The 20,889-nt window shown below is 40.2% G+C and overlaps 1 protein-coding gene across 7 annotated transcripts in view; it reads left to right on the plus strand.

Moving 5' to 3' along the window:
* CEP192 (centrosomal protein 192) overlaps nt 1-20,889 on the plus strand; it is a 103,610-nt gene that overhangs the window by 19,242 nt on the left and 63,479 nt on the right. For 6 of the 7 annotated variants that reach the window (XM_057527136.1, XM_057527139.1, XM_057527140.1 and 3 more), the window contains 8 exons: nt 2,288-2,408; nt 3,899-4,047; nt 8,251-8,611; nt 9,040-9,183; nt 14,247-14,311; nt 14,870-15,079; nt 17,349-17,475; nt 18,082-18,200. In XM_057527136.1, the coding sequence (XP_057383119.1) occupies nt 2,288-2,408; nt 3,899-4,047; nt 8,251-8,611; nt 9,040-9,183; nt 14,247-14,311; nt 14,870-15,079; nt 17,349-17,475; nt 18,082-18,200 (1,296 nt within the window). The remainder of the gene's footprint in view (nt 1-2,287; nt 2,409-3,898; nt 4,048-8,250; nt 8,612-9,039; nt 9,184-14,246; nt 14,312-14,869; nt 15,080-17,348; nt 17,476-18,081; nt 18,201-20,889) is intronic. The other variant, XM_057527141.1, reaches the window with a different exon arrangement.

Genomic DNA, 20,889 nt, shown 5'->3' on the forward strand with positions numbered 1-20,889 from the left:
TGAGTATTATTAGGAGAGTGGGAGTACCTATTTCACAAATATGAATGCTAAGTAGTATTAATATTAGCTAGAAGTCTTCTACTTGTAAATAGCAGAAATCCACCTTACTGCTACAAGTAACCGGGAAGCTGACAGTAGGGCTGGTCTGGGGCTTCCTGTGTCTCCAGAGCTGTCTGCACCTCTGCTCTGCTTCACTCCACGCTGGCTCCTCTGGAATGTTGGTTCCGTGGGGTGAGGGTGTCTCTTTGTTTCGTGTATTGCATCCTGAGTGTCTAGCACATAGCTGGCACTTGATAATCTGTTGAATGATAGGGAAGCTGAATTCATTTGTAGGCAACCCAAGTGTTCATGATCAAAAAACAAGAACATGATCTTTCTTTTAGGGTAAATTAAAAAAAAAAAACACACACAATTCTAATGAGCTCACTTGGGTCTGTCCTCCCCTCTGTAAATCACTGTGCCAAGGGGTGAGTTGGGATAAAACTCTGATTTATGAGGCTGGACCTTAGGTCCACTTCTGTGTGTGTGTGTGCACGCACGTGTGTGTGTGTGCATGTGCATCAGTGCATATATGTGCACAGATAGAGGGATGTGACTGAAACCAACCCCTACCCCCACCCCCCGGACCACATGAAGTGAAAAGAGACGGGCTCCTCAGAGGACAGGCACTGAGCAGATAAGCAGTTTGTGTTTAACATAAACCGTCTCATATATATGAGAGTTGTTTATAAAGTATGAACCAAGTATTGATACTTTTAAAACTTACAAAAAGGAAATGCAATTTTTATTTTATTTTACTTTCATAAGAATTTTTAACATTATTTTTGTAAAATGATAAAAAGAGGTCTAAAGTAAGAGTTGTTTCCGTGTGCCAGGGGTTGGTACACTCTAGCTCATTGCCCACATCCGACCTGCTGCCTGTTTTTGTAAAAGTTTTATCGGAAAGTAGCCATGTCCATTTGTTTCTGTATTGTTTATGGCTGCTTTTGTGCCACAACAGCTGAGTTGAGAAGTTGTGACAGTTGTGACATGGCTAGCAGACCCATGTTTACTATGAAGTAGATGAAATGTTTACTATCTGGCCCTTTGCAGAGAACGTTTGTTGACCCCTGCTCTGTACACTTGCTCCCTCTATGTAACCACTAGTAACTTACATATGTGAGTGATGCTTTTTAGAGGCACTTCAGGTGTAGCCAAACTGAAATTCAATCAGAAGGCTTGATTTCTTGAACACTGAGAAAAATGGTTTCTAAGAGAGAGATCATAACTTTTCCTGTGATAGGTAATTTTATTTCCTTAGGATGGTTGAAGAATTAACTTCCTAGAAGTATTAGAAGTCACTGATAACAGTGTTCCATGTTTGGTAATTGCAATCATTGTTGCTTTTGTTGTGGTCATCCATGTACAATGCTTGGTGTCAGTCTATTTATCTCTTGTAAAAATAAAATACTGTGTGTGTGTGAAAAAAAAAAAAAAGAAAAGAAATCACTGATAACAAAGAGAAGGACCATAAAACTAGAAAGCAGGAAGACAAGTATAGACACCTGAGATACTTGATACAAAAGGTGAAGAAGTAAGAGCAGGGGGAAAATAAATACACTAGAAAACGTAGACCAGTGGGACCACCACTGCATTGGCCTTGGGTTTAGCATGAGCTGTCCTGGCAGCCAGGGCAGCGAAGGTCTCATTGTCCAAACTGAGTGCATAACTCAGCACTGTGCTCTACAAGTGTGTAAATGGGTTGAGAGCCCGTGTTTTTTCCCAAAATGTTAGCGTGCATTTTGCAGTCTAATTCTTGAGATGGTATTATTTGATATATATTTAATATGGTGAAATAAGATTGACACTTGAGGAGCTTCACATTTTATTCTGGGCCTTGAAGTGTCCTAGCAAACTGCCATGTGCCTTGTGGCCCCTAGTTGGAGTAGGGATGTCCACTGTCCAGGGTGGGCTGCAGAGTCCAGCTTTGCTGTTACCTGCACCTCCTGTCCAGGCCTCGAGCTGCCCCAGTTCATTTGTGTGTTAGTACACGAACTATATTACCAGGTCCTTTGAGCGTGTGCACACAGTGTGAAACCTTGAACTTTAAGGATGTCTCATTGGGTGGGTCAGGGGAGGGGGGTGGCATGGGGGCAGGAAGAAAGTTATTAATACATGTAAAACAGCCCTTCATTGCCTGAACTGTGAACCACAGACCTTGAGCACATTGATGGGCCTTTCTGCAGCCTGTGCTGTGGTCTTCACAGTAGTGAGTGTGCTGCTTTCATTACAGTTTTATTTTTTATAGGTTGTTGTTCCTGGTGCTGGAAAACATTTTGAAGAGAGGAATCCAAACAATGACTTAAGCCATACTAGTTTCCTAGAAAATGAGAAACTGATGTCACCTGCCAGCTGGGAAAATTCTTCTGGTAGCATCACAAAACTCAACTGGTGTTTTCCTTGTCCTGACCTTGCCACTCCATGTATCTCTGCTGCTTTGTTGCCGTAGTTATTATGCACCTTTTTGTTTCTCTGCCTTCTCCTTTACCTCTTACTTACGAGCACTCAAGTGGCCACTTGTGTTAAGTGATGGGATTTTAAACTTATTTCTCTATAGCAATCCTGATAGGATTATGCTTATCCCTCAGTTGAGTATCATTAAGGTATAAAGTATAAAGAACTGTTTTAAGAAATTAGGGGACAATGAAATATTTAGCCCCTGCTCTCTGAAAGGACTGCACATGGCAAGAGAGATGTATAGTTGACCTCCGATTGTGTGAAGTGTATCTCAACGGTACAAGTTGTGTGGGAGTCATAGGAGGGTGACAAGTTAATTCTGACTGAGGAAGGTATCTGTGAGGCTTTATTGAAAGAGGATGCGATTCTTCCTCCTTGAAACGGAGGCCTGTGATAGGCCCTAATGTAGATACCAGAAGAGAAGTACATTCAAAAAGCAGGAACAGCTTCAGCAAAGGCACTAAGGTAGGGGCATATAGACCATGTTTGGAGAATAGCCAGTGCTTTTGTGTGGCAGGTTTATAGCACCTGTCGGACTATGAATTGGGGAATAAACCCAGAAAATAGGCAGAGACCAAACTATCCATGGCTTTGAAGGCCAGGCTGGTGAGCCAAGTGGGATAGATAGAAGCTATAAAATCAGGGCAGGTTTTGCTGCTAGTTTTTAGGTATTTTTAGATTATGGAATTGTTGATGAGGAATTGTTGACCTGAATTTATGCAGATCCTTGTTTTAGTAGGCTAGATTCTCAGAGGTGATTGGAAAATTATCCTCTTGAAAAGGCTTACAATACCATTATAAGTGACTGAGTGTTCTAGTTTTATCCTCCCTTGCCCGGCTGGGTGTTAGAACAATGAAAAGCACTGCCATTATTGTTTTATTTGTCTATTTGCAACTTTTTGGTTTTAGTGGAGGTGGAAAAAATTTTTATCGTATCTGTGAGTATTCAGCTTTGTTATATCTTTTTTTTGTTTCTTCATTTTCAAGATCAGATACTGTTTGAGGTTTCATTTTACAATTTATCATTAATTTACCTGAAATTTGGTTTTACTTCTATGGCAGGCTTATCTTTTCTTTTTTGACAGTTACTCACTTGCCACAGTACTTTCTGAATAATCTGCCCTTTTCCATTGCCACACTTACTATATCCTAACTTTTGATGTATGCCAGGATTTGCTTCTGTGCTGTCTTCTCAATGAAGGTTAAATATTGAGTTTATATTAGAATGCTCATGATGACTTATAGACTGAAATTACAGTGGTTTTTTTCATGTCAAATGTTAAGACAAAATCACATAGACTATTGACCCATAAGTTTTATCAACCTTTTTGATTATATATTATTTACAGTTCAGTCGCTACTTTAAAGCCTGTCCTGTTTTCTCCTCCATTTTACCAATTAGATGATGATATCGATGATGAAGAGTTTTATGATGATCATTTGGAGGCTTATTTTGAGCAACTGGCAATTCCAGGAATGATGTATGAAGGCCTAGAAGGACAGGAATCTCCAGAAAATTATTTTAAGTTACCTGCAAGTGATCCTAGTCAGGTATATTCCAAACTTTACGGTTTTTCAGAAATTTGACATTAGAAAATCATTACTGGACTCAGTGGATATTAATAAAACTTAAGATTTTGGTTTTCTTTGGACTCTGTTTTCCCCAGATACAAACTGATGAGAAATACCTTTCCTGCTGCTGCTTACCTTTCCCTCTCCTATAGAAAAATTAAAAGAATGGTGTACTGAACATCTGTATACCCTTGTCCAGATCAGCCAGTTGTGAACATTTTTTTGCCATCTTTGTGTTTTCTTTGTCCCTCCATAAGTACTTTTTTGCTGAGTCATTTAAAAGTAAGTTGCAGGGCTTCCCTGGTGGCGCAGTGGTTGGGAGTCCTCCTGCCAATGCAGGGGACATGGGTTCGAGCCCTGGTCCAGGAAGATCCCACATGCCGTGGAGCAACTGGGCCCGTGTGCCACAGCTGCTGAGCCTGTGCCCTGGAGCCCGTGTGCCACAACGGCTGAAACCCGCGCGCCTGGAGCGCGTGCTCCACAACGGGAGAGGGCACCGCGGTGAGAAGCCTGCGCGCCGCGGCGGGAAGTGGCCCCCGCTCGCCGCGGCTGGGGAAAGCCCACACACAGCAACAAGGACCCAACACAGCCAAAACTAAATAAATAAAATAAATTTATTTTTTTAAAAAAGTAAGTTGCAGATATTATGACATTTCACCCTAAAACATCAGCATTTACCTCCTGTGAATAAGGACTTTTTCCTACATAATCACAATTCTCTTATCTAACTTTGATATTGTGATTTAAATTAATATACAGTCCATATTCAAATTTATCCACTTGTCTCCAAATGTCCTTTACTTTTGTTGTTTTTGATCCAAGCTTTAATCAGGGATTACACTTGTATTTGGTTGCCATGACTTGGAGTTCTTTCATGTCATTAAACTTTTTGTAAAATCTAGGCCTGTTGTTTTGTAAAATGACCCATATGGTAGATATAGCTGACTGCTTTCCTCCTCCTGATTAGATTGAACATTTTCCCCTTGAACAGATTGACTCTAAACATAAGCATTGTTGTATACTCTGTGTCCCATTGGGAGGCCTGTCAGCCCATTTGTCTCCTGTTGGTGATGCTGTTTGACCATCTTGATGAATATGGTGTTGGCCAGATGCCTCCTTGTCCCCCTTTGTTATCAGGAGGTAGTCTGTGGGATTTCAGGTACTTTCATTGCCTCCTCCTGAAACCTCACCTCCTAAGAGACCTTTGGATTGCTTTTATTTTTTCCCTCCTCCTCACATTTCCTAACTCTCAAGTTTTGCTGAGTTACACTGTCCAAGTGTAGACAGAGACCTATTTTTATTTTTTTAAATTTATTTATTTGGCTGTGCCGGGTCTTTATTGTTGCTGCGTGTGGGATCTTCCTTGCAGCATGTGGGATCTCTGGTTGTGGCACTTGGGATCTTTAGTTGCAGCATGTGAACTCTTAGTTGCAGCATGTGGGATGTAGTTCTCTGACCAGGGATCGAACCTGGGCCCCCTGCATCGGGAGCACGGAGTCTTAGCCACTGGACCACCAGGGAAGTCCCAACAGAGACCTATTTTGTGTTTAGGTTTCAAAACTATCAGAGCAGCTGTATTCCCCCGACCCCCCCCCCCCTTTTTTTTGGACAAACCCTTGTGACTTTCAATAGCAGCAAGGGGGCTGCTCTGCTCCGTAGGAAACCCTTGCCTGGAGTTGGTCGCCTACCAGTGGCTTCACTCCAGGTTTCCTCCGCCTCCACCTGGGAGGGTTATCATGTGGCCACGGTCAGCCACAGTCCCACAGGTGGTAGCTTCGCCCCGTTGGCCTGCAGAGCACATGGATTTTCTAACCGCATTCTTTATTCAGTGTTTTCAGGTGCTTTGCAGAGGAGAGAGCTGGTTTCCTACGTTCTGGTTCTTTTTAGTCTTTGTTAGTATCCTATGTGAAAAATAGTTGTCTAATTTTATTTTATTTTATTTTATTTTATTTTTTTTTAATTTTATTTATTTATTTATTTATTTATTTTTTTTGGCTGTGCTGGGTCTTCGGTTCGTGCGAGGGCTTTCTCTAGTTGCGGCAAGTGGGGGCCACTCTTCATCGCGGTGCGGGGACCGCTCTTCATCGCGGTGCGCGGGCCTTTCACTATCGCGGCCCCTCCCGTTGCGGGGCACAGGCTCCAGACGCGCAGGCTCAGCAGCTGTGGCTCACGGGCCCAGCTGCTCCGTGGCATGTGGGATCTTCCCAGACCAGGGCTCGAACCCGTGTCTCCTGCATTAGCAGGCAGATTCTCAACCACTGCGCCACCAGGGAAGCCCAATAGTTGTCTAATTTTAAATGTCAGTTCTTTGTCTCCTTTGTCTTTTTTTTATTGGGATATTCATATTTTAACTCTTGTTTTTATAAGCGTTCTGTGTTAAGGAGATATTTTGATCTTTATGCACTTTATTTTTTTATTTTGTTTTTTGGCTCGGACAGCAGACATGTATTTCCTCACAGTTCTGGAGGCTGGAAGTCCGGATCCAGGTGTGGGCAGGGCTGGTTCCTCCTGAGGCTTCTCTCGGCCTGGAGACAGCAGCTTCTCCCTGCATCCTCACAGGGTCTCCCTTTGCTGGTCCTCATGTATTTCAGGCTTTAGTGTTTTTGTTAGTTTCCTAGGCCTGCCAGAACAAATTACCAGAATTTTGCTAGCTTAAAACAACAGAAATTTATTTTCTCACAATTCTTGAGGTCAGAGTCTGAAAACAAGGTGTTGAAAGGGCTAAGCTCCCACCAGAGGCTCCTTCCTGCCTCTTGCAGCCTCTGGGGCTCTGGTGTTCCTTAGTTCAGGGCAGCATCACTCCAGTATCCGCCTCCATCTTCATGTGGCCTGTCCCTCTCTCTCTGTGTTCCTCTGAAGTCTTCCTCATGGAGTTTAAGGCCTGCCCCAAATCCAAGATGATCTCAAGATCTTTAACTTAATTGCATCTGCAAAGACCCTGTTTCTGAATAAGGTCAAAATTTGCAGGTATCACCTGGGGATAAGACTTGGACACATCTTTTTTGGGAGATTCAATTTAACCCACAGAAGTTTTATACTACAAAGATATTATTCACTGAAGAATACAAAACTATCCATCTGTATTTCCTCCTAGTACTTTTACATCTAAATCTTTAAGTCATCTGGAGTTTATTTTGAGATAAGGTAGAGATTGTTTATTTTTTGTATAACGTTGTTGCAAAATCACCTGGTTAATAAATGGTGGCACTGGCATTTAAATGTATGATCTTATTTCAAAGTCTGTGTCTTGTCTTTTATATATAACTACCTCCTTTTAGTATCCTAACTTTGAAAAGCCTTGCCTATGAGGCTGTTTTTGTTGTTATACATCTTATAGCAGAAAAGACTGCTGTTTTAAGGCTTCACTGGCACTTGAGATAGTGGTGGCTGAGTGTCTGAGAAGAGGGTTGTGGGCATGCGAGTCCCTTTCAGCAGTTGTTATTTTAGGAAAGAGTGAGCAGTGCCCTTTGGGAAGGTATGTTGGAGAGCGTGGTTTTGAGGCACTGGCTTAATCTGCCGTGTTTGAAGCAGTTGTTCTTGAACTCCTCAGGGTCGTTTGTAGTATTTGCTGTTTTACTCCTATTAAAAGTTATTAAGGGACTTACCTGGTGGTCCAGTGGTTACGACTTCATGCTCCCAATGCAGGGGGCCCGGGTACGATCCCCGGTCAGGGAACTAAGATCCCACATACCACAGCTAAGCCCGCGTGCCGCAACTAGAGAAACCTATGCACCGCAACGAACAGCCTGCGCAGCCAAAAATGAATGAATGAATAAATAATTAAAATAAAATAACTTAAAGTTATTAACATTTGTGTTTTCAGGGTCTGTTAATATTAATTTTATGAGTCTGGTCACACTGATGGGTTTCCCATCCTTTTAGAGACTTTCAGTGATAATTAGAGAAGTTAAACTGACATTTCTAACATCCTGTGCTGTAGTGAGCATATTGGCCCCACTTTTGGTATCTGAATCTGTTGGTGTGTGTTTGTCATGACCACATTTTGAATTTTGGTTTTGGCAAGTTCCTTACGATTGGTTCACATATAGTCTGGAAGAATATTGTGTAGTCTGTTCCTTTCTAGAATAAATATTTTATGTCAACTGTATAACTTTTTTGGTTTTTTTGGAAGGAGTTTTGAAAAACAAAACTTATTTCTGGTCTGTTATTTAATTTTTAAAGGAACGCGGAAGAGAAGAAGGTCTGGTGAAGACTCTGAGGGCTGCTAATGCGAAACTTAACCCTGTTTACTTTCACGACACAAATGCCAGTAAAGGTGATTTTGGCTTGATAGACCCTTTAAAGCTGGATGCAGGATCTCCTCATCAAAATAAGCATTTGACATCAGACTCAGAAACAGTTTTGCCTGTGGATAGATTTTTAGACACTGAGATGCCTCAAGTGTCCATTCAAAAAAATGTGGACGTAGCATCTTTGAAGTCTGTTAGTGACAATGCATTTAATTCCGCTGATGCTCTGTGGTCACCCACTAGTGAAAGGCGAACGTGTGAATGTTATGAGTCCGTTGGAAAGAGCAAGGACCGTAAGTGGGCCTTTTTTTTTTTTAAATAAAAGTAAGAAATATGTAAAATGCTTATACACATTTTGAATAGGATATATTTCCAAGTGAAACTTCCCTAATCTTTCATATTAAAATATTTAAGTGTTCTGTGGATTAAAAAATGGTGTCTTTATTCACAGATCTGGTGGAAATGTGCCTTTCTAAGTATTATTCATCTTTTCCTTCCTCCCTCTCCTCCATGATGGACTTTTACTGTGATTAAGGCTGGATTTTCCACTATCAGAGAGATACTTTTCTTTTGGGGAAATGGATTTTCCTTTAACTAGTTTTGGGCAGATTTCAGTTTGTTGATAACTAAGATAAGTCAACTAAATAAAATTATTTAAGAATATTGTATCATTTTATTTGTTGCATGTGTCATTGGATGTCTCTGGAATTTTATTTTCTAGAAACGGATCTGTCACAGAGTGTGGTGTATCAGAACGAGGAGGGCAGATGGGTCACTGATCTTGCCTATTACACAGCTTTTGATAAAGAACAAGATGTAAATGTGTCTCTAAGTGATGAGATGAATGAAGGCTTCAGATCTGGCTGTAAGTGTATTGATAGCCTCTGCTCTGAACCATTTTCATTTTCTGATGGTGTTCTGAGATTACCCTGTACATCTTCATCGGCCACATCAAATCCCTTCTGGATATGTACTTAGCACTTCACTTGTTTCTCTAGGAACAGAGGCTTGAGTCAGTCATTGCTAATCACTGTGAACTGAGCCGAGCCTTTCCCCAAGTAAGGACAGCGAGTCACTTTAGAGCATTCTGATAAATGAGCAGTTACAAAAGCCAGTCCATTTTAGAGTAAAAGTTCAGTAATGAAGAAATGGGAGAAAAGTGACGAGAAAGGTAAATGAAATCTTAGAGGATGAGAACATTAGGGACCTCAGTTAGATTTGTTAATTAGCAGAATCTCTGACCGTGAAAGGAAAATGCTGCAAAACGCACGGCATTGTGAGCCTTGGCCTGTGGACATTTGCTGTGCTGCTGAGGCCTCTAGGGCCTGAGCGCCTCTAAACCTGGAATGAGGAAAGACAATGAGGAGCCTGTCAAGCCCAGTCATATTTTTAATAGGCTCAGATGGTGCCAGAGGAAGAAGTTACTCTAACAGCTGCTTGTACTAAGCTGCTCCTAATGTCCATTGACGTGGAAGTACAGAGATCAATCGATAAGACATGTTTCCAGCCCTTAGGAAACTGTCCATCAGCTAAGAGGGGTAAGATGAGAATACAGAACAACAGCATCGTTTGGAGTTGAGAGGAGGAATAACTTTTGCGTGAGTGGGTAGCAGAGGATTGCATATAGGAGGTGGCTTTCGAGGTAGAGTTTCAACAGGTAAATATTTTGGGCATGAGAAATTCCAAGTGGATAGAAAACCCAAAGAAAGAGGATGAGATGAGGAAGCATGGGCGTGTCTTGAGGATGGTAAATAACCCAGCGTGGCTGGCATTTACGGCAAGACGTGGGAAGGGTAGAGTAACGCGACATGGCGAGATGAAGCCAGAGTGGTAAGACTGGGCCAGGGATCGGGTGGGGTTGGACTCCGTGCTGAGCTGAGCTGTGCTTGGTAGGCACTTGGGAGCCTCTGAAGATGCTTGTCCAGCTTGCTTTGTGAGTCTCCCTCTGGCCTCGATGGTCAGTTAAATGGTAGGCTCCTTAAGGTGTTGTAGAAATCGAGGTGTCACAGTGAGAATGAGAAGAAAATAGCTCATGAGGGGTATGGAAATAAAATCGCTAGGATTTGGTGACTGGATTTCAGCAGATAGTAGAGAGGTAAGAAAAAATGGAGGTTTGGGGTCTAAATTATTTTGAGAAAATGGCAATACTATTAACTGAGATGGGAAAAAACAGAAGACATTGTAGAATTTTGGATGATTGTGGTTTGAGGTGGGGATATTCAGTAGTTGGAAATGAGTCAGAAATTGAAGGTTAAGTTATAGTTATCAGTGATATCTTGATTTACAAAGGACAGTAGGCACAGGCTGGGCACTGGTTAGGGACCCTGTCACTTGAAAAGTCATCAGTTGTGGAATTTTCATGTGTTGCTGGTGAGAGTGTGAATTGATAAAACCATTTGGAACTTGTTTGGCAGTATCTTATGAAGGTGAACTTTACGAACTTCATAGTTTATGACCCAATAATTCTACACCCAAGTATATACCCAGTGTTCAGGGTGTATATATTCACCAAAAGACATACACTAAAATGTTTGTAGCAGCACTATGTGTATTAGTCCCAAACTAGAAACTCCCAAATTCCCATTGACCTTGGAATGGATTGTGTTTATTCCTACTTTGGAATGCTGTGTAGCAATGGGAATGAAGGATGTGTAACTACTTGCGGCAACGTGATGAATTTCACAAATATGTTGAATGAGATAAGGCTGACTAGCAATACATGCCGTATATGTAGCCAGCTCTGTGGAGTAAGAAGGAAGGATAGTGGCTACCCTCGGGTTGGCATGCCATGACAGGAGGCAAGCTCAGGGGGCCTTTTGGGTGCTGGCATGTTTTCTTTCTTGATCTGGGGTGTTGATCTGGTGACACAGATGTGTTCAGATTGTGAGAATTCATTGAGTTGGACACTTACATACACTTTTTAATGTATATTATACTTTGGTAAAAAGTTTTTAAAAGTTAGTGATGAAGCTGAGAAGAAAATTTGCAATTCATATTACAGAGTGAGGGCCCATTTCCCAAATATGTAAATTGTGCTAATAAACAATAAGTAAAAGACCAACTACTCAGTGTAGAACTGGGCAAAGGGTGTAAACAGTTTATAGAAAAGGAAATAAAAAGTCAGTTCCCGTGGGAACTATTCTTCAGCTACACCTGTACAGATGTATAGGATGTGTGTACACATTGTTCATCATCACAGAAGGTTGGAAGCAACGTGGATGTACAAAACAGGGACTGATTAGATAAGGTACGTCCATACGAGGGGATACCCTGTGGCCGTAATAAAAGGAAACGGAGCTCTTTAGGTACTGGTAAGGGAAAGATCACCAAAATAAATTATTTAAAATCTTATTCCAACATTTGCATAAAGAGGTGGAAGAAGGAAAGACATACATATTTGTAAGTACATACAGTGGAAAGATTAAAAAAAAAAGAAACTAATTACAGGGCTCCCTAGCTACTTGTAGAACTCAAAGATCAGTAGGTTCAACTAGTGAGGGGGTTCACGGGGTGCTGCATATGTTGGTTGCTTCTGGAGGTGTGGGAAGTGGGGCCAGTGATGAGGGAGACTTGCAGTGTTGTATTCTGTTACGTCTTTTGGTTAACTTCTAAGAACTCTTTATTGAAGCAGAATGTACCTATATCTTCTGCATTTAGAACTATGTGGGCATGTTACTATTAAAGAAGAAATATGATAAAACAGATAGTGGAGGAATTTCATGAAACCATCTGTGTGGTTAGGGAATGAACAGAAGCTGGGTAGGAAAGGATGACTGGCACTGGTGGTGAGGAAATGGAGAAAATGATTATTGAAAACTATGGAAAAGTTTGATGGAAGGAAAGAAAGGATCAACTAGTCAAGGGGAATTGGGCTGGGGGAGCGTGAATGGAATGGGAGACTTTATACGAAGGGAAAGGAAATGTTGAAAATGTAAGAGGAGATACTCAGAAGAGGAAGCTTGGACCAAGGGCATAATTTTATAATAACAAGGCAGTTTTATTTATTTATAAATGAATAATTTTAATTTTTTTGGCTGTGCCGTGCAGCTTGTGGGTTCTTAGTTCCCTGCCCAGGGATCGAACCCATGTCCCCTGCAGTGGAAGCACGGAGTCCTAACCACTGGACCTCCAGGGAAGTCCTCAAAGTAGTTTTAAATGAAAACTTAAAACTTCCCCATTCCCACTTCCCCATTTCTGCCTCCCCCTCTCTGACAGCTCAGCGCATGTGAGCTGCTACTTTTGCTTGTGGCCTAGGATTTAAACATGGGGCGGAGGATGGGGAGCGGTATTGCTGCTTCAGAATTTAACAACAAAAGCGTTCAGGTGGCACTGGAGAGGACTGTGGTTTCAGATTTGGCAAAGAATTGGGCAGAGATTCTTGTAAGAAATGAAGTTCTGCTTTTTCATAATCTGTGAGTGATTTCTGATGAGCATACGTGGTAACAATGTCACTGTAGACTTTTCTTTAATTGAAGAGTCTTAAAGTCCAGAGAAAAAGTACTCAGGAGTATAATAAAATAGCATTTGGAGCTGTTTACTTAATGATTTAAAAAATAAAGTATTTTAACTCATTGAAGTAAATTAAGTTTTTCTGGGTTACCTTCTTACCATCTGATTTCCTATTTACCCTCTCCTGGCTTTTAGATTTGGTTGGTTGATACTTTTCACACTTCAGAGCAGTGGTTTTTAACTTACTTTGAGTCATGGACCCCACAGAGAATCTTCACAGAAAAATTTTTCCTGTGGAAGATAACTGTTTTGCATGTGACTTCCGGAGCTTCCTGGCCCTCCCGATGCTCGTTCATAGACTTGTAGGCTCAGAACATGTTTATGTGGGAGGTGGTGGGATCGCAAAGTAAGGAACCAGCACTACCCTGACAAGTCAGAATCCTGAGCTACTTCTGGTGCTCTGCTCTCCCGGCTGGAAACAGCCTCCTGTGTCTGTTCTCATTTTGTCTCTCAAGATGTTAGTGTTGGGCCCTCAGGGCTTCCAGAAGGGTAGTTTGGATTGGGTTAGCCCCTGATGGATTGATGAGAGTAGGGACATCTCTCTTGTTTGGGCCATGAGTGGACTGTCCCTTCTGGGTTGCTGTTCACTCCTCCCCTTCCAGCCACTGTCTGGAAACACCAGGCAGAGGCAGAATGGGCAGCAGATGGGCAGTCCAGAGTCTAGCCTGCAGACTTTTCTGATTCAGCCAACATGTTTAAAATCCTTTTAAATCCTAATGCCTTGAGCAGGATCATTTGCTGTTCAGTCTGCCTCTGTCCTCTCTCCCCATTGGCCCTCTGCTCACTTACCCCAGCCTTGTGGCCTTGGCCTAGAGATGGAGGGCTGTGTGCCCATTGGTTTCCCTAAGGTGAACTGAGTTGTTCATTCAGAACTTTGAGGGCAGACACTGGGTGAACACTTGTCCCTGTTTGCCCAGGCTGTGGGGTTTGCTGGGATGTGGGATTTTTCCTTTCAAAAACTAGGACAGTCCTGGGTGTTGGGACAAACAGGTGGTTGGCACCCCAGCAGACATCTTCATGACAAATTTACAGAGTGGCTTGTCCGTCTGATGTTCCAGATGAAATTCCATGCGTATTCATGGGCAGGTACCTTAACTCATGTGTGCCAAACTGCAAGGCTGAAGTTAATGTGAATCTTTTATAAAAAGCTTACATTATAAAGCCCCGTTAGCAAGTTAGGGCAAGTTAGTACCTGATGAAATCAATCACAGTAGGGTGTTTATTGCCAAAAGTTTCAGAACCACATACTCTTAATGTGCTTAATACAGATGCATCAGTTCTGTGATGGAAGCTTTCACATACTTCTTTCAGTTTTATTTCTTTAATATTTCATTTTCCTAACTAGCTATGTTGTATTTATATGCTAGTATTTAATTAGGCATCAGTGCAATATAATTATAAAACTTATTCTTTTTTAAGCTGATGCATTGGATTTGATTGCACAAGATGAAGAAGAATTTAATAAAGAGCATCAGTTTATGCAGGTTTGTATTTTATTAACATTAACCAAAGTTTATAATTTTTCTTGTATTTAAATGTAGGCAAAATGTTCATTTCTTTCTGAATAGATATATAGTGAGTATAGAATTATATCTTGATTTTTCTCATGTTTAGACAATTTCTGCCTTTTCTTTCAGACTCTAAATTATTAATTGAAAAAAAGCTGGCATACTGAAATAGTGTTTATTAGTTCACTTAAAATTGCCTTAATAGGCTTCAAAGATACAGTTTTTTACCATGTTTTAAAATGAGGTACTGCTATTCGTTTTTATTTGAAGATGTACTCCTTTCTAAAGATTTTTATTAATGACAATCAGTATTTGACTTAAGCAATATGTTAAAACAATGCATATCATAACTCAGGTATTAAAAAATTTCTCTTTTTGTGGACTTTATTACCTTTATTAGCTTAAGCTTGAATTTGTCCACATTTTAAAAATTTTTAAATATTTAAATTTCCTTAGTGAAATTTGTATTTTTATGTATTAGAAAAACAGAAGGCTTGCTGGAGAAATAAAATGAAATGATGACTTTCTTCCTAGGAAGAAAATATAGATGCCCAGAACACTTCAGCTGCCCTAGGGGATACATCGTGGGGAACTTCAGTCAATTATGGTCTGTTGAGGAGATCACTTAGCACATCAGATTTGGACAAAGACGATGCCACTTATTTACGTCTGTCTTTAGGAGAGTTCTTTGCTCAAAGGTCTGAAGCTCTCGGTTGCCTTGGTGGTGGTTACAATGTGAGAAGAGTAAGTACCATGTGTGCTAGAAGTGGTTAAATTCACTTGCCCTTATGTTTTGAAGGTTATGATGGTGTAGCTAGATCAGAGTATCTTTAAAGCTGAGACAGAATAGGGACTCCGTGGTGGAATAGTGGTAAAAAGCTTCGGTTTTATAGTGTCTGTACCCTGACTGCAGTCCTAGCTCTGTCTTTTAACTAGTTCTGTGGCATGGCACAATGTATTTAACTCCTCTGTGCCTTGATTTTCCAATTTCTAGAATGGAATACTGTCTTACAGGGTTTTGTGTGATGGTGCGCGTACAGCGTTTAGCACGGCCTCAAGTGCATTAAGTACTCCATCCCTGTTAGTTGCTGTTTCATTGGTTGCTGATGTTATATCATTGGTTGTGGGAAGAATTCAAAGATTCATTTTTTAAACCTCTGGTCTAAAAACATGTTTTGAAATATAGGAGTGTTTTGGTTTTTTAAGATGTACATGTAAAAAGTTTTAAATGCAAGTGATAGTGGTAGATTGTATGAAGGAGTGAGGAGAAGCTGTGTCTCCTGTGGGGGTCAGAGCGGTGTCTGAGGAGGGGCACCGGGGTGATGCCTGAATGGTGGGGAGGAGGCAGCGTGATCCCAGAAAAGTCTTGGAGGAGGGAGCTGGAGGGCATATCGGAGGGGCACCGGGGTGATGCCTGAATGGTGGGGAGGAGGCAGCGTGTTCCCAGAAAAGTCTTGGAGGCGGGAGCTGGAGGGCATATCGGAGGAGCAGAGAGCAGGCCCACAGCTCGTGTGAGTGGGCTTCGGGGCAGTGGTCTGATGGTAGAAGTAGACACGGACCAGGTCATGATGGGGCCCTTGCAGGGCTCGGGTTCATCTCAAGGGAACTGGGAAGATGTGCTTGGAGGCAGGGTGCCCGGCCCATCTCCAGGTGTGACAGGAGCCGGGTGAAGGAGGTTCCTGAGCCTCAGAGGAGGAGAAGCAGGCAGAGGTTTAGCACGTGGAGGAGATGCCATGAAGGCTGAGGCCTGGGATGGCAGTATGGAAACAGAAAAGTTCTAGGGTTCAGGATTTCCTCTGGAGGTAGAGTCGAAGGACCTGTTGGTGAATTCCATGTAGGGACATAGTGCTGTCGGAGGGAGTGTGTATTAAAATAGGATTTCACTAAGAGTATAATTTTAAGCAGCTAGGGTGTTAGAAATTGACTTACAGGAAAATTTGAAACTGAACTGTGGGTCCTGTCTATGCAGTGAATTAAAAAATGAGAGTAAATACTTAGGCAGATTTTTCTGCCTGGATGAATTGGTTTTGACATTATAAGAGAAGTTGAAGCGTAACTGAATTCCTTTCTGAACAGCTGGACAAAACACCACACACTGGAAAGATGGATCTGTCATTTTGTATCAGTTATGAAATGTTACTTGGTTCAGGCAGCTGGATCAAGGGAGGAAATCCTCGAGTGAAGATTGATTGAAAATTGATTGCATTAGCGAATTTGCTTTTCAGGTCTATCCTGAGAGCTCTGGAAGGAAGCCAGGTGGGAATTCCCTGCCCTTGAGCAAGGTCCTTGAATGTGACCTTCTGAACGCTCATCTAGGGCAGTAGGAATGTATCTCATCTTAATACAGATTTTCAAGGACATATTTATTGTGTAAAATAAAATACCCTTGTAAGTACTGTAAGTTCCAGTAAGGCAGGAAGTTTTATATCTTTTTTCTCACTGACTTGTCACTGATGATTATTACCAGTGCCTGACACATAGCAGGTGCTCAGTAACAATTACTGGAGGAACAAAGTGTCATTTCTGGGTTGCTTTAATTTGGATTTCTTAGTAAGCGCAAATTATTTGACAATATTCGTTCTGATGATTAAAGATAGCTAGCAGTAAGTAAATAAAAGGTCCTGTCTGGACTTGTAAAGTTCATTTCTAGTAATTTATGTTCATTTTTTTGGTTTTTTTTTTGTTTTTGGCTGCGTCGGGTCTTGATGCGGCACGCGGGCTTCTCTCTAGTTGCGGCATGTGGGCTCAGTAGTTGTGCTGCAGGGTCTTAGTTGCCCTGTGGCATGTGAGATCTTAGTTCCCTGACCAGGGATCGAACCCGTGTCCCCTGCATTGGAAGGTGGACTCTTAACCACTGGACCACCAGGGAAGTCCCAACTTACGTTTAAATGGAAAAATCAGAATCATTTTGTTGAAATAATTTTAGCTAGGTTACCACTATTAGGATAAAATAGTCTAGAATTTCTCAAAGCAGTTGCAAATTAAGGAAATAATTGGCATGTTTATTTTGTAGCCATCATTTGGTTATTTTATTAGATCACCAGAGAAGAGAGAACCTATTGCTCTAATAAGAAAATCAGATGTATCAAGAAGTAATTTGGAAAAAGAAATGGCTCATCTTAACCATGGTCTATTTTCAGGTAATGGATTAAATGAAGTTTTTTTTTAACCTGTAAGTTAGTGGTTGTGTGATCATGTTCTTTATGCGGAAGAAAGTAATGTATATACCACTTTGAATTTTTTGAGTATTAGTTACAGATTTGATTTTTATATAACTTCACATTGCCTTTTCAATCTAAAGTAGAAACAAGTCAGCCAAAATTCACCTAAATCCTTTTGTAAAAACAAAAGTAAATGAAATAATCTGTTCAAGTGGTTGGGTTAACTTTGGCCTACTGAACTACTGAGTTAATGAATTATAGCTACTATATTTATTATTTAGGTGGACTTTTAAAGAGGAGTTTTCAGATTTGGACTGTGATAGTATAAATATGATAACTATCTGTGATGAATATTTAAAATCAGACTTTCTTGGTTAACATAACAATTATCAAGCAGCTACTTTTTGCTAGTATAATGCCTCGTGCATTGTATCATGAAATTGTATAAAATGTGCTTTAGTCCTTAAAGAGCCTATATTCCAGTGGGGGATGGGGGGGTTGGGATATTTAGTGGTCCTTATCCCACGGATTGTTTCTGTGAGATAGTGTATAGATGTAAGTTGAATATTAACATGTTTTCTACAGGAGATTTAAAGGCACAGCTAAGTGAAGGATCAGTTACACTTCAGGCTGAAGAACTGGAGAGTATTTCACAAGTGGATGAAAATGATGTGACATTAACTGCCAATAAAGGGAAAACAGAGGTATTTTAAGCCTTTCATGAAGGAAAGCTAAAACCTCGCTGTCATAATTCTCATACAAGATCAAGATAAAGTCACGTAAAAAAACGCATAACATTTTTCTTACTCAATTTTATTACAAGTATCCTTTAAATATTATCAGCATACAATAAATGTACGAAGAGTTTATAAAACAAACTTACAGACAGTGAGTTATCACAGCTTATACACCCATGTACACCCCAGGTCAGGAAAGAGAGCGTTGCCCACAGCCCAGGAGCCATTTTTTTGTTCCTCCTGAACACTAGTTCCTCCTGTCTGACCTATGACACTGTAACAGTTTCACCCGTTTGTGAAGTTTATATACAAGAAATCATGTAGTAGCATATATATATATATATTTTTTAATATAAATTTATTTTATTTGTTTATTTTTGGCTGCGTTGGGTCTTTGTTGCTGCGTGCGGGCTTTTCTCTAGCTGCGGCGAGCAGGGGCTACTCTTCGTTGCGGTGAGCGGGGGCTACTCTTTGTTGCGGTGCGTGGGCTTCTCATTGCATTGCGGTGGCTTCTCTTGTTGTGGAGCACAGGTTCTAGGCGCGCGGGCTTCAGTAGTTGTGGCTTGTGGGCTCTAGAGCGCAGGCTCAGTAGTTGTGGCGCACAGGCTTAGTTGCTCCATGGCATGTGGGATCTTCCCAGACCAGGGATTGAACCTGTGTCCCCTGCATTGGCAGGTGGATTCTTAACCACTGTGCCACCAGGGAAGTCCCAGTAGCATATATTTTTCTTCGTTTTTTTCCACTTACGTTTGCAAGACGCAACTGTGATAAGTATAATAGCTAATTTTCATTGCTGTGTAGTATTCTATTATGAATATTCTGTCGTTGATACATTCACCCTAATGTTGATGGATATTTGGGATCTGTCTTATGTCAATATGACACTGTTAAAATAGTGTAGTTTTATAGTAGGTCTTGATATCTAGTAGAATAAGTCTTCCCCTCTTATTTTTCTTTAAAAGTATCTTGGCTGTTCTTGTTCCTTTACATTCCCATATATATTTTATTTTATTTTATTTTATTTTATTTTTTTTATTTTTTATTTTTTTCCCATATATATTTTAAAGTCAGATTGTCATCTTTCACAACCAGCTAGCAACCCTGCTGAGCTTTAAGTTGGGATTGTGTTTAATCTATAGAACGGTGAAATTGACATCTTTATAATATTGAATCTTCTAATCCATGAAGATTACATGTCCCTCCATTTAGGTTCTAATTTCTCTCTGTATTTTATGGGGCTTTTTTGTGCAGAGATTTTAACACATCATTTGTTAGATTTCTTTCTGAATTGTTTGAAATGGTATTTTAATATTATCTTTCTGAACTTAATTTTCCCTTTGTTGTGGCCAAACAGAAATACATGTTTTTTAATATACTCACCTTATATCCAGCAAGTGTGCTAAATTCATTTTTATTTATGGATTCTTTGGATTTTTCTGTATATGCACTTATATTATCTGAGAATAACAACAGTTCCTTTCTAATTTTTATACCTTCATTTCTTTGTCTAGCCTTACTTGACTGCATCTTAGAACAGTGAATAGAAGTGGTAATGTTGGGTTTCCCTGACTCAGAGGGAAAACTTTTGAGTAGTATTTTGTCTTTAAATTTGATGGATGCTCTAGGTTTTTATTTATCATCAGATTTTTAAAATTCCCTTCTAATTTTTGTTTGCTAGTTTTATTTTAATTTGTAAAGAGGTTGAATTTTGTCCAGTGCTGTTTTGCATCTGTCTAGGTGAACATGAGTTTTCTCTTCTTTTGGTGATGTGGTGAGTTACATTACATGGTTTTGAATATTAAAGCTGCTCTTCTCCACTTGGGTCATGATACATTATCGTTTTTATAGATGGTTGGATTCAGTTTGATAATAATTTATTTATAATTTTGCATATGTGTTCACAAGTGGGTTGATGCTCTTTCTTATAATGTCCTTGTTTGGTTTTGGTACCAAGGTTTTGCCGGTTTCATTTTTTTTTTTTTTTTTTTTTAATTTTTCAAATTTTATTATAATTATTTCTGTTCTATGAGTGGCAATATTTTTTTTTTTTACTTTTGAAAAACCAATTTACTTTGCATATTACTGACTAGAAGGGCTACTTTTTAAAAAAAAAAGTAAAATAAATTTTCATTGAGGTGAAATTCACATAATATTAAATTAACCATTTTAAAGTGAACAATCCAGTGATATATAGGACATTTACAATGTTGTGCAATCACCACCTCTACCCAGTTCCAAAATATTTTCATGACCCCAAGAGGAAAGCCTATACCCATTAAGAAATTGCCCCTTCATAGCCCCATTTTCTACCCCCTGGCAACCACCAATCTGCATTTGTCCCCATGGGTTTATTTCTTTGGGGTATTTTATATAAATAAAATCATATGTTACCTTTTGCATCTAGCTTCTTTCACGTAACATAATATTTTTAATATATGTCCATGGTGAAGCACATTATCAGTACTTCATTCCTTTCTCTGGACGAATAATATTCTGTTGTGTGTATATACCACCATTTGTTTATCCATTTATCCAGTGATGGCCATTGGTCTCATTTTTCTTATTTTCTGGAAGTTTTTTGTCAGACATACTAATTTTTTTAAATTAATTAATTATTTTTGGCTGTGTTGGGTCTTCGTTGTTGCGTGCTGGCTTT

This window comes from Balaenoptera acutorostrata, chromosome 13 (genome assembly GCF_949987535.1).
Source record: "Balaenoptera acutorostrata chromosome 13, mBalAcu1.1, whole genome shotgun sequence".
Taxonomy (NCBI): domain Eukaryota; kingdom Metazoa; phylum Chordata; class Mammalia; order Artiodactyla; family Balaenopteridae; genus Balaenoptera; species Balaenoptera acutorostrata.